The sequence below is a fragment of the Hippocampus guttulatus genome, chromosome 8, assembly GCF_054856545.1.
Source record: "Hippocampus guttulatus isolate MCC_2025c chromosome 8, RoL_Hgut_1.0, whole genome shotgun sequence".
Lineage (NCBI taxonomy): Eukaryota > Metazoa > Chordata > Actinopteri > Syngnathiformes > Syngnathidae > Hippocampus > Hippocampus guttulatus.
The window spans coordinates 16,150,597-16,163,470 of NC_141268.1; the positions used below are offsets into that span (position 1 = coordinate 16,150,597).

At 42.6% G+C, this 12,874-nt stretch overlaps 1 protein-coding gene across 1 annotated transcript in view; it reads right to left on the reverse strand.

The window, feature by feature from the left end:
- Positions 1–2,066: 2,066 nt before the first annotated feature.
- bsnb (bassoon (presynaptic cytomatrix protein) b) overlaps positions 2,067–12,874 on the reverse strand; it is a 53,997-nt gene continuing 43,189 nt past the window's right edge. The window contains exons 6-12 of the mRNA XM_086117408.1: positions 9,338–11,432; positions 8,179–8,984; positions 7,666–7,777; positions 7,424–7,570; positions 7,242–7,297; positions 6,912–7,036; positions 2,067–4,800 (exon numbers count right to left, since the gene is read on the reverse strand). Coding sequence (XP_085973534.1) covers positions 7,257–7,297; positions 7,424–7,570; positions 7,666–7,777; positions 8,179–8,984; positions 9,338–11,432 — 3,201 coding nt within the window. The 3' untranslated portion in view covers positions 2,067–4,800; positions 6,912–7,036; positions 7,242–7,256. The remainder of the gene's footprint in view (positions 4,801–6,911; positions 7,037–7,241; positions 7,298–7,423; positions 7,571–7,665; positions 7,778–8,178; positions 8,985–9,337; positions 11,433–12,874) is intronic.

The following is a 12,874-nucleotide window of genomic DNA, read 5'->3' on the forward strand; positions in this document are numbered from 1 at the left end:
GCACCCAGAAGACAAGAGAGAGCTGACGGGCAAAAGGCGACGTGGACAGTCATTAGCCATTTTAAATGGGGTTTTTTGAAGTCCGCCGCTGCACCCGTAAATCCATCTCTGATGGCTCGTATCAATTAATAGGAACATTATAGAGGTGTTTTGAACTGTGCAATCCTAAACCATCTTTATTCCATTCCAACGTTTATATTAATGGTAAATCATGCCTCCTTTGAAGACACTTTTACACACGAGATATCAGTGGTCAACACAAAGAGGTTTCAAGCTTTTCAAGCTATACCAGGCGACCCGTTAAATCTCAGTGGCCTTCTATTAGCAGCAGACTACAGTGGGGCCATTGGAGAAAAATGACTCAACATCAGTCGATTTTTCTTTACCATTAAACTTAAGGTCAAGACACTTTTACCTTTGTGGACTTTCCACTCTATTGACTGCATACAAATTTATATAACTGCCTCTGTGTGTTCCACTAAGTACCCGTAGAAATCTAATTTTAAGTGATTAACCGTTTCATGCACCCTATAACCTGATAACATGGTAAGATGTCCACTATATTGACCGTTGTTCCTTCAAGGGTTAATAATGATGTACTGTACATTGTCCTTCATCAGACACGGGACCACCCGTATTCAAGACTTCACAGCCTCTTCCACGTTCTTCTTTCTTTTGCTGCATAATGCACATGCACTCACAGACGACAATGAGGCGCTCGAGAGCAGCCGCACCAGTGGACCATCCTAGGGCAAGATGCATTTTCAGAGCGTAGGCGTAGCGAGTGAGCTAACTGCATGTTAGCTCACGCCTGAGCTGAAGTGTGCCACTTGGCACAGATTTAGCAACAACCCCCCGCAAAAATTGCAGGGAAATTGAAATGGTGACACACAGATTAACATTGCACTGTATCCCCACAATTCAGTACTGCATAGTTCTCAGTCTTGACACATTTTCAGCAATCACCTTAAACCGTGTATGATGGGTTTTTCGAAACAAATCTCTGAATTCAATTTATAGGGTCTTTCAGCAGGTGTTCAAAATGAAAATGCCTCATTTGGTACATCGAGGGCTACAGTTTGACTCTGCAACAGATTGTTTCCGCTTCGTGTTTCATGTGGAATATTTCCTTGAACGACAAACAAAAGTGACGGTCGATTAGCATTCTGGTGGTTGGGTCTGATGGACCACAGTAAATACGATAATAATGACATGGTAAAAATCACAATGTCGATCATTGTCAGTGGTTCAGACGCTGAATTTCAAGTAAGGGGAAAGGAAATATGATGGTGATGTGAGCCTTAAATGGAAGCGACTGCTCGTTGGTGAGGAGCAGGTGCGGACCACAGAGGTGCATTGATATTTAAAGGGCAGCGAGGAGACAGACTTAGTGGCTCTCAGCACGCTGGCAGATAGATGATCGGACCAACAGAGGTGACATCAGAATTATTAATCCTTCTTTTTTTTTTTTTTGCAGTAGCAGCAGGCATAAATTCCTTCTAGGTACGACCTCCACCACTTAAAAACAACAACAACAAAAAAAAAACTTGAGCCAAAGTGTTAGTGACATTTTCCATCCTGAGGCCCATTTGTTCCCCTGAGACACCTTTGGACTGCAAAATGTCAGCTTGAGCCTGAGGCACAACAGGACCGACTCGGTGATAAGCGGGAGTGAAACCAGATGAGGGCAGCCTACATCTGCAGACTCTTTAAACGGAGCAGAAAAGAGGTGCACGGTGGTTTGTGTTCTCATGGGAACCAGAAAGGAAATTTTACTTCGACAGGAGCACCCGTTCACTTTTTTTGGGGAAGAATCTCACAGCGGCACTTGTGAACAATAGCAGGAGAACGCGATTGTCCTACATGATCCAATTTTATAATAATAATAATAATAATAGATTTTACTTGAGTAAGCATGTACAACTTACTATTGTGTTTTAAAATGAAACTAATACGATGACAATGTGACTGGTTAAAAAATATAGAAATATCATACTGTCTCGGACAAAGTTTTCCGAACACCTGGAAACCTTTGCTAAGGGAATAAGATGACACGGAGACTAATGTACAAGACAACATGACATCTCTTTAATTTGTATTCTTTTTCTCTGTTTGGAAATTGCAGGGTCAATATTTTCATTGAGTCACATTACTGGACATGATGCACCAAAATGTACTTATCAATTTTATCAGTTTACAGGAATACACTGAATAGATCACAAGGTTTCACAATGGATACACGACTGACGTTTTCCCCATTGTACTTACAACAGTGAATGACATTTTCCAGATGTTTTCTTTTCTTTTTTTTTTAAAATTCCCAGCTTCTTCCACCAAAAATATGATCACATTCTAGATCATAACCACTGAAACCTCCTAACTGTGGGACACTGAAGGCAACTTGTTGCCATGGAGGTTCTAAAATACACTAAGGATAGAATCTCGACATAGACGGTATTGTTCCATTTTTGTTCCACTGTTGTAAACAGTCAGTACAAGTTAGCCACATAGACTATGCATAAGCAATTATCATAATCATCTTCCTTGTTACTTTTCATAAATGTTATTATTATTTTTTTTTTATACACAAAAGTTGGCAGCAAATACGGCATGGGGATGCACATGACAGCCGTACTCGGAACAAAAGCTGTACAGTCCCATTGAATGTGTATTTACAGTTAGAAATGAGGATGGCTGCGCTAAAAGCTGTTGAGTCGTACGTGCCTCACATCGAGCAGATCTCGGAGGCACTGTGACATAACTTCCACGTGTCCGCTAGCCTTCGAGCAGCGACCGCTACCAGCCAGGCTTGTGCTTTCAACATAAAAAAAGACACGCCCTGATTTGTGAGTGACTGGCTGAACTTTTTCCTCATCATCTGCTCATTGGCCTGTTCGGTGAAATCATGCCGGGTTGTAGTCATTCGGGAATAACCAAGCATTTAAGCGTATAAGATCTAATCATGCACCGTTGCCATTATGAAGGCTTGGCTGCTGAGTGATTTTTAATCAGAGGTGAACTCTTATCGAAAAGAAGCATTCCATTCAACCCCCCGTAGGGTTACAGTAACACCCAAATATGTACACAATGATATTGACACAAATGAAGTGCTGACCATGTGTTGTGTTGGAGGTTCACAGCAGCACAAACGGTCACCGCAAGCCCGGGGTTCAGGCAAAACGCTCGAGGAACTAACAAACAGCCAAGGAAGCAGCCAAGCAAACCCATGCTACAAAGCGACATGATGGCGGACATTCAAAAACAGACGGCAGACAGTTTTACCCTTTGGCAACAAGTCCCCGTGGAGGGCGGTGATAGCTTAAGAAACATGCGACGGACAAATCAAAACAACTCTAGTTCAATCGTCAGATTGATTAAACAGTAAAAACATAACGGAGATCTTCAACCGCTTTAACTCGGTAATCGTGGTGTCGTTTTGCTGCGATGAACGTCACTACCGGGTTCAAAATGAGTCTTTGCATAGAACATTTGAATTGCTCATCTACACTTCGTGTGTGCGCGGGCGGGTAGTAAAAGGCAGTGGGCCCAGCTTGTTCGAGAGGTCGTCGATGACTTTGATAACAATAGAGCGGAAAGGAACTCTGGGATGGCAAATCTGTGCGTCTGTATGTGTTCCTACCACTCTGCATGCGCTTATGCATCTGCACCTAATACGCATGCACATCTGGACATCGGGTACGATGGTTGTAAACCGTTCGACAAACTATACAAAACAAGGAGCGTTGGATAATTCCCCATCGCTAACGTACACAACATTGATACCATTGTGCTATATACCGTAATCTGCATGCTATTGCTTCTTTTTTTTTCTTTCTTTTTTTTAAGTCACCGAGCGAATTATTGGCTGCGAGAAAACACACAGTTGACAAAATAAAACGCTTCAAATATAAAGTTGTACCAAATAAAATAAGGTAAAAATGTTGTTCCATAAATACACAAATGATAGATTTACATCATGACATCTTGAAAGATTATATACATACAGTAGTATACAGCTGCGTAAAAAGAAATGTGTCGTGATGTGGACATTTGGAAAAACAAAAAAGAGGTATACAAGTTAAAAAAAAAAAGTTAAGAATAAGGCCCGTCCAAATCAGTGAATATGAGGCAAATCGAAAAGGAACTAAACGATGAGACATGAACGCTCCACGCAGACAATAACAATGGCTTTGTGATGGCAAGATATAGAGCCACTGCCACACTTTCATTTGGTCCTCTCGTCTGTGTGATTCTCACACTTATGGGCACACTGGCAGTAATTTCTTTCCCTAATAAAACAAACAGGAAAATTTACATCTCATGACTAGCGGCTGATGGAAAACTACAGATGTTGTTTTTTTTCTTCTTTTTTTTCATATATTTGTGCGTGCATGTACACATTTACGCAATGCATTCTGTATAGAGACACTGAAAAAAAAAATCAGGAGAAGTAAGAACACATTCAAAGACCGGGTTACGTTCCCATACTGGAATGTAGAGATCGGATAAACCGAGCACTCGGGTTTGTTAGTGGAGTCGTCTGTGAGTGATATGATTCTTTGGTACCAGAAAAACCTATGATGTGCTTGAAGAATCAGCATCGATGTGGAATCAAATATCCTTGCTGGACGTGTAATCCTCAGACATGAAGAGTATCCAGTAGAGGGCGCACTGAGGCTTTTCTCCATCAGTGGGCCTTGAACTTTTTTTTTCTATCCACCAAGGCTTTCTATCGAGAAGAAGCAGAATACGAGTCCTCCTTTCCGATCTCTCCTCTGCCTCATGCTCATTACTGTCCTCCTGGAATGAAGACAGATATATGGTGAAGATGAGTATGTCCACACTGGATCAAATTGACCACACGAAGATGACAAACCAAAGGAGGGGCTTATGTAAAGGCTACCCTCAGGGGGCCGGTGCTTTTAGATCACCTGACATGGACCGAATCAATGCGAATGAAACCAATCAATGAGTTTAAATCGCATCTCAATCGTCGGCCTGATGGTGTCAGAGGTAATCCACTGGGACGAAGAGCTGCTTGGCCTCAAAGAGCCACCGAGTCGGAATTTATCATCACATTCTCCTGATGAATCCACAGACTGGCCACGGACTCAAATTGACGGACTAGTCAGCGCAGTGTTTGTGGCAGCTGAATGAAGGGACCTATCAACTGCACCCCGTGAGAGTCCCAGCAGGTGCTTGGACAGAGGCTGAAATCAAATGAATTCTAATTCACTTTATTCCCTCCTCTGTGACTTTGCGCCATTGAGCAGAATTAGTCCATTAGTTAATTGCAGCATGTAATGAGGACTGCTAATCGTGAGTCATGAATCTGTGAGCCCGCATGTGCTCTTGTTCCAGCGCACCTTTGTGTGCGTGTGACATTAAATCCAAGCCACAATTAGCTTTCTCGGGCTAATTTTAACCCTGTTTGCCTGGCCCAGATTATTGGAAGTGTGTGGAGTCTTAGCACTCAGCCCCCGACCTCTTGGTTTTGCATTAGAAAGTTGAAGACCGCAATGAACTGAAAATACTCATCAAACCGTGAAGCAACAAAACAACAAAAATCAATAAAAATATTTCATAGTGTTTGCAAACAATAGGCAGCGGGATACTTCCGGGTGGCAGAATGATGACAAAAATGTACTGTTTGGGGGCTGCGCCAGTACCACACAGGGTTTAATTGTTTTTTAATTTCATTACCAAAAAAAAAAAAAAAAAAATCAAGTGGTTGAGGAGGATAAAGCGTGTCAATGTATTAACATAGTTCTAGAGAAAATATTTTTTGAGTCATTTAACAAAACACTATAGCTAGCCTGCTAGCTAAAATCAGCTTTCACCGTTAAAGAGAACCTGTGCTATTAATACGAGCAAAACAAAAAGTCAACTAATTAGCCAGTCCTTTAATGATCACGTGTCACTCTTTCTGAATTTCCACAATATATATTTTTACATCAAAGTAACCTTTTTCGGATTCTTGAAAAGTACAACATAACACAATGGATAATTAAATAAAAATCTCTTTATTTTGTTTTCTAAATTTGAATTTCTGAATTGTTATTCAAATAAAACATACCGGTAAACATATATATGTTGCCTTTCAAATAAATACGTCTATGAATCAAAATAAAGAATAAACCTCCCTTTGCGGGTACGCAGGGTCCACTGTCCTACATAGTTTTCAGTCTTTTGATGTTTTCAGCAATTACTTTCCAACATGTATAATCTCTGAATTGCTTTACAGGGTCTATAATAATAATATAGATATATATATATATTTTTTTGCATAATCCTACAAACACAGGAACACTCAAAACTGAAAATGACCTCCTTGGCAGAGGCCTGGCTATGAGCCACTTTACTTTTCATGGCTTTAACTTACCTTCCTTTTAAGGCATCCACTTGATTTTCAGGTCCCCCCTCCCCACTCGGCAGCACTTCAATCACTTGCATGTCTGGGGAATTCAGTGCTTACAAAGGTCTCCTTTGATTCTAACTGTTTGGTAATTTGAGGTAAAGTAAAGGCACCCTATATCAGTTCCAATGTACAAAGTATTTTGTGAGTCATCACTTATAGCTTGAGTCGTCTGCTTGTTGCAGACTATGCTGAACTCCACTCACCAGCCACAACATTAGGTACACCTGTCCAAACGATGAGATTTCAAGCAAGAACTGTATCAAAATAATGCTCAGTTTTGATATGAATTTGGCTCTTGCAAGTTTCCACAACTTCTTTGCAGTCATCAAAGAACCCAAGTGCTCAATAATGTACTTCGCGGTCGCATTTGTTTTTGTGATGCAAGTGTTACCCAAAGCGGATCATAGTTCTTGACAATGACTCAATGCTTGATCGAGCAGGTGACAACGTATTCATCTCCAGAGACAAAGAAGAGCAAAAACAAGACACTTACAGATGATTGTAGCATCCCATTCTCTCGCTCAATGTCCTCCGTGATGGTAAAATGTAATAAATGTTGTTTCATAAGTTTTTCTGGTACAAAGCCTCTCATTTTGTATTGTTGTGACTATGCAGACCCTAAGGAGAAATACATATTTTATTTAACGAGAATTGAATAACGACAGAGTTTAGTGCATTTGCTACACATGACATTAAAATGATAAAACATGTAAATCACAATTATTAATGACGTTTAGTTAACAAGTGGGTTGCCATCTGCTGACTCACATCCTAAAATAAATCCATATGTCGCGTTTTATGGAAGAAGTGGATTTTCACTCACCCTCGCCTCATCAATTCAAAAGAATGAAGTGAATTTCTTCCCAAGGCCAGACAAAGCTGTGAAAATCAGTAAGACAACATTAAAAAAAAAATCAACACATCACTGCATCACTGTTGTGCAATCACACATCACACGTAGAGAAAAACTAAAAAGCATCATAATATATTCATCAGCGGCTGTACCGTCTCCCAGTTTTCCCGCCTGCTCCGCTGCACCTCCTTGCAGAATTTTGGTCAGAACGTTTTCGCCCTCAGCAGGTGCCTGTCCAGCTGCAGTACTACCAATACCACCAGCTTTACTGCCGATCCCAACAGGGGCAGCTTTCGAGCCTGCAGACAGAAAAAAAAAGAAATACAAATAGGACCACCATATATTATGTGTTTAAGCTTGTTGATATTGTATTGTTTAAAGTTCTGCGACTTACCAATGCCTGTTAGAGGGGGTGGTGTTGTTTTGGTTGTCTGAGGAATGGTTGGGACCGCCATCGTAGACTTCATTCCTATGGAAGTTGCTGACGGTGTGGCATCCATTTTTCCCTGGAAAAAGCATGGCAATAACATACTTTTTTGACTCAACTTACATCATCGACACAGACAAAGTGGTTTAAACTAAATTTTGGAGTCTAAGAAATGATGGATGTCTTTATCCTCAGATTTTATCTTCCTTGTTGTTTGAGAGTAGGACAATACTGGTTCAGGAATTTGTGTCTTGTTTTTGAATAAGTATTCCAGTTGTTCAATTTTTTTTTCAAACTAACTCGAGTGACAACATATCAAAAGCTTGCTCGTACCACAGATTTTGTCTCCCTCGTAAATTGGGTGAGCACTCACAAGTCAAGCTACCACTAACAGTATTTAAATTATGGTGCAGAGAATTGGAGCACATTGTTTTTCAACTAGAAGCATAGTGCTATTGACGCATTTGTCTGTTGACTAACCGATGTAGTTGGTGGCTGCCCTGCTGCAGAGCCTCCTCCTGATGGGCGTCCCTGTGTCTGGCTTGGTTTGGGCGGCTGCTGCTGCGGTGGTCCAGTTGCTGCACTAGTTGTTGGCTGGCTGCTCGGAGGGGGTTGACTGTGCTGCTGCGGCTGCTGCTGCTGTTGTTGTTGTTGTTGTTGTGCACTTAGCTGCTGCTGCTGAGTACTATCAAGAGCTTCTGAGCCTGCATGTCTCCCCGACTGGCTTTGACCACTTGAACGCTGTTGCCCAGCATGGCCTTGCTGCTGCATTTTAGAGCCTGCAGCAGAAGGATCTTGCCTTCTAGCGCGCTCTCCTGGTTGTCTCTGGCTCCGTCCCCCAGTGCCGTGGTGATAACCGGCAGCCGAGTCACGGGAGAAGTCTCCTGAGTTGCGGGGACTTCCGTGGGCAGAACGGGAGTCTGGGCCACCCCGCCTCTGGGCAGAAGAAGCGCTCCTGCTATCAGATCGTCCTGAGGTGTCTTTGGGGTGTGTCCTGGTAGGACGGGAGGACCGGGGATCTTCAGAGGTGTGTCGAGAAGAGTTGTGCCTCCCAGAGCTGTTGCCATGATATCGCTGCTCTCGTGATGATGCCGAGGAGGAATGGCGTTGATGGCTGTCATCCTGGGGACCGTATTCCTCTGGTGGCTCATCATAGTCATGGTAGGTGTGCTTTGTGCGCCTACCTGCAGATGACTGACTTCCACCTCTGTGATGTCTTGAACGTTCTGAACGGGCTTCCCGTGGCTTTTCAAACCAATCAGTCTCCTCTTGGCCCAAATGATAGGCTTTTTTAAAACCAGAAGAAATGTTATACGTCAATAGTTTGTCCTAGCAAAGTGAGGTGTAGATAGAAGCCATGCGATCAAATAAACTCCACTTCGTACAGCCATGCACCTTTTAGGAAGCCAGTGAAACGAAGACAGAACACCAACTTGTACACAAAAAAGCATGCAGAACACAAAAAAACCCCCCCAACTTCTTTTCTCAGAGGAGACATTCCAGCACTCAAAGACAACAAAAAGGACAACAAAAGTGATAGCATTCTCCTCAACATTCTTCACTTGGCATGCAGTCTCTTTTCAGCACTTTAAAGGTGATCAAACATGTAAGACAGCACAAATTATTCAGCACCAGTTACCTTCACTGTCAGAGACAGCACAGTGCATGTCATCTACAAGGTAAGGGTCATCTGGCTTATACACATGACTCCTCGGAAGGTCCTTCTTGTGGTGGTCCTGCACATCTGGAAGCGAATGACTTGACCCATACTGGTTCCTCACGTCATGGGCATTGGACGCAGCAGAGCTCCGTCCAATGCCTACAGGTTTACCAACAGGACTGATTGGACTTTCTTCCTCAGAATTTTGATTGCGTATGGGTGGCCTTCCACTGCGGCCGCTTCTCTGAGAACGTTCCATGGCATCCCTCTCATAGGATTTACTTCTGTGACCTGAGGCATCTCGGGATGATATCTTATCCATGCCATACCCGGTAGACCTGGACCTACCAGAGCCGTACATGCGATCTTCTTCCTCAAGACCCTCTCGACTGGTGCCATAATATTTCTGCTGGTCATAAGCATTCCTCTTCATTCCGTATGCCATTTCATCCTGCTTTTTGGATCTGGACACCACAGTACAACTGCCTCCTGTCGAGGTTGTCATAGTATATGATGCCAGGTCTGCCTCCACATCTCGAGCTTCCTCAATAGGAGAAAACTTTGAGATTTTCTGCTCTATTCCCTGTTTTCGGTGCTTACTACGTTTAGAAGAGACTACGGCAGGGGCCAGATTTTTAGGGGAGACTTTGTGGCTACTAGAGTTGCTTCGTGATGTGTGTTTGTAGTCATCGTAATAATAAGATCCACCAGTAACTGTGGTGCTAGTCCGACTGTCCGCTGTGCTCTGGTAACCCATTGTGCCAGTGGGTCTTCCATATGCATCCACTGGCTCATCTTCAGGTCTACCATAGGTGCTGCCACGTCCAGGGCCATTCTCGCTGCGATATCGCCCTCCTACCGGATGACCCAGGGCATCAGTGGGTTGACTGGTGTTGTCTTTTGTCAATTCGCTGATGTCATCAATCATGACATAATTCCTTGGAATGTTCTGCTCTAGGTTAGAGGTGTAATGTTCATCTGAAACATAAGCAGATGTGGGGCTGTCACCAGAGTGTGTAAGGCCAGGCTCAGAGGGGCGATATTGTCCATACGCATTGCTGTAGGCGGAGCCATATGTCGTATCTGGAGCTGATGTGGCCACCGACACTGCTGGGTTGCTAATGACCTCGTAGTTGGTGGGAAGTTTCTGCTCAAGGTCAGCCAAAGACGTTTGCCTTGGTCTTTGGTGTACTGTGAGAATATCTGCCTGGGTCGGGTATGACAGTCCAGGTTGGTAAGAGCTGTGACTGGGATAAGGAAGGCTTTGGCCTGGCATAGACTGGCTCGGTGAATGGAATGCCTGGTGCCCATGCTGATGCAACGCTAGGTCTGTTTGGTAAGAGGGTTGGCCATACATACGGGAGGAATAGGTTGCCTGGTTCTGGTAGCCAGGGCCTGGAGTGGGGTGGGGCTGGAATGTCCCTGGCTGGGGAGCAGTGGATGAAGGGTACTGGGGAGGTTGGAAACCAATCTGATGGTAAGTGGAGCCTGGCTGTTGTGTTGATGGTTGATTTTGCGGGTAAGGATAAGACATGTAGGCGGAGGTTGAGGAATACTGGGATGTTGCATTGATATCATTAGTAAATGGACTCAGCGGTGCAGTGCTGGGCCTTGTCAGCAAACCATTAGCATCAAAGGTTGCTGTTGCAGTTCCCATCCTGAGATTATTGAGCTCGCTGTCTGACATGTAGTCTCGAGCATCACCCATACAACGCAAGTAAGCCAACTCTCTCCTCTCCCGCTCCTTCACCATGGTCTCCTTACGTTGAGTAATGCCTAATTCCAAGTAACGTAATTTGGCGTCAATCTCTTTCTCTTCTTCCTCCAGTTCGGCTTGCTGCTTCCTGAGCTTTGATGACTCTTGTTCCACAGCCTTCAGTTCACTCAGCAAGCCTGCCTTTGTGACTCCTTGTGCAGGTCGAGGCAAAACCCTCTGAGGCATGCCAGGAGAACTGTACATTTGTGCTGGTGTAACTATGGGGAGTGGAGTCTCTTCTGGAGGGGGGCTGGGAAGAGTCCTCTTTACCTTTCTCATCACAGCATTCTGCTGCTGCTGCTGCAGGGAGGCCATCTGCTAAGAGAGCCAGAGACACATCAGCAGAATGAGCTATAAACAGAAAATGTTTATGAAAATTGGGCTCATTAATGTACCTCAGTATGCACAAAGGATCTGCATACCCTAATTTAAGAGCTATACAGATTGATGTTGTCAAATTAAGTACTGAATTTTAAACTGACCTACTTGCAGAACCGGAGCATTATTTACATCAGAATTTTAAATAAAATATTTGATTTTGTTAAAATGATTATATATTACACTCTTAGATGACATATTTCTGAAAGATAAAAGCGTGACATGCACATCTAACCAGAATCCCTTTAAATGACAGGTCTAATAGATTTTGACAAGAAAACAGTTGAATTTCAGAAACAGGTTAACAAACAAGTCTCTGAAATAATCTAATTTGTTAACTTACAAATGTATGCAGTTTTAAAATGTTTCATATTTCTCAAATTATTGACAGAGGCATGCAGTACGACGTGGAGAGCATTATATGTATTAAAAAAAATCAATAACAACAATGTTACAATATGCCTGTCTATTACTTACAATTTAGTTGTAATGGGTAGATCCATGATGATGGTTTAAAAGGTACATAAATAAGATGCACCGGTATGTTTATCTTTCAGATCAATCCGGATCATTTTCAAAGCAATATTAATTCGCTTTTTAAAGCTGATAAATATAAAAATGGGTAAGCATAACATTGATGTACCCATATTGCGTATCCTCCTGGCAACTCTTTAGCATTTGACAGCCAGAAAGAGAGAGAGAGAGAGAGAGAGAGAGAGTGGGGGGGAGGGGTTGGAGATAGCAAGTCGGGAAGAGTAGAGGTAGAGAAAAGGCTGAAGGGAAACATGTTTCTGTCATGGCATACATACTCTTGTGAAAACATTTTGCTCTCATGTTAGATCCCGTGTAGCGATGGCCAAATAGAGTGTCAGTTACATTATCGGTTACAAGATTTTCTTTACAATAATATGTTTCATGCACCCCCGCTAGTCTAAAGGTAAACACGGTATTCCGATTAATATTGTGTTTGTGAATTAAGAATCCACCCATTTTTATCTCTCTCAGCGGGCGGCCATTTTGCCGCTTGCTGTCGATTGAAAATGACATCACATTGGCGCAGCGCTCAGGTAACAATCAGTCAGATGCAATATTAATCCTAACAACATGTTTAGACTAGTGGGGTTGTAGAGACATATTGCAAAAAAAAAACATTTTTGACTTGACTTCCCCCTTTTAAGATATTTAATATAAGATAAGATAAGATAAGAAAAACCTTTATTAGTCTCGCAATGACGAATTATTATTAATAATAACATCGTAAAAAAATGTCATTGACCACAACATTATGTATACCTGTACAATAGGATCCATTTCAAGATCAATCCAACATTTATTAGGTAAGTTGAGGTAATAGCATTGAACATGTTTGCCTTATTTTCCCC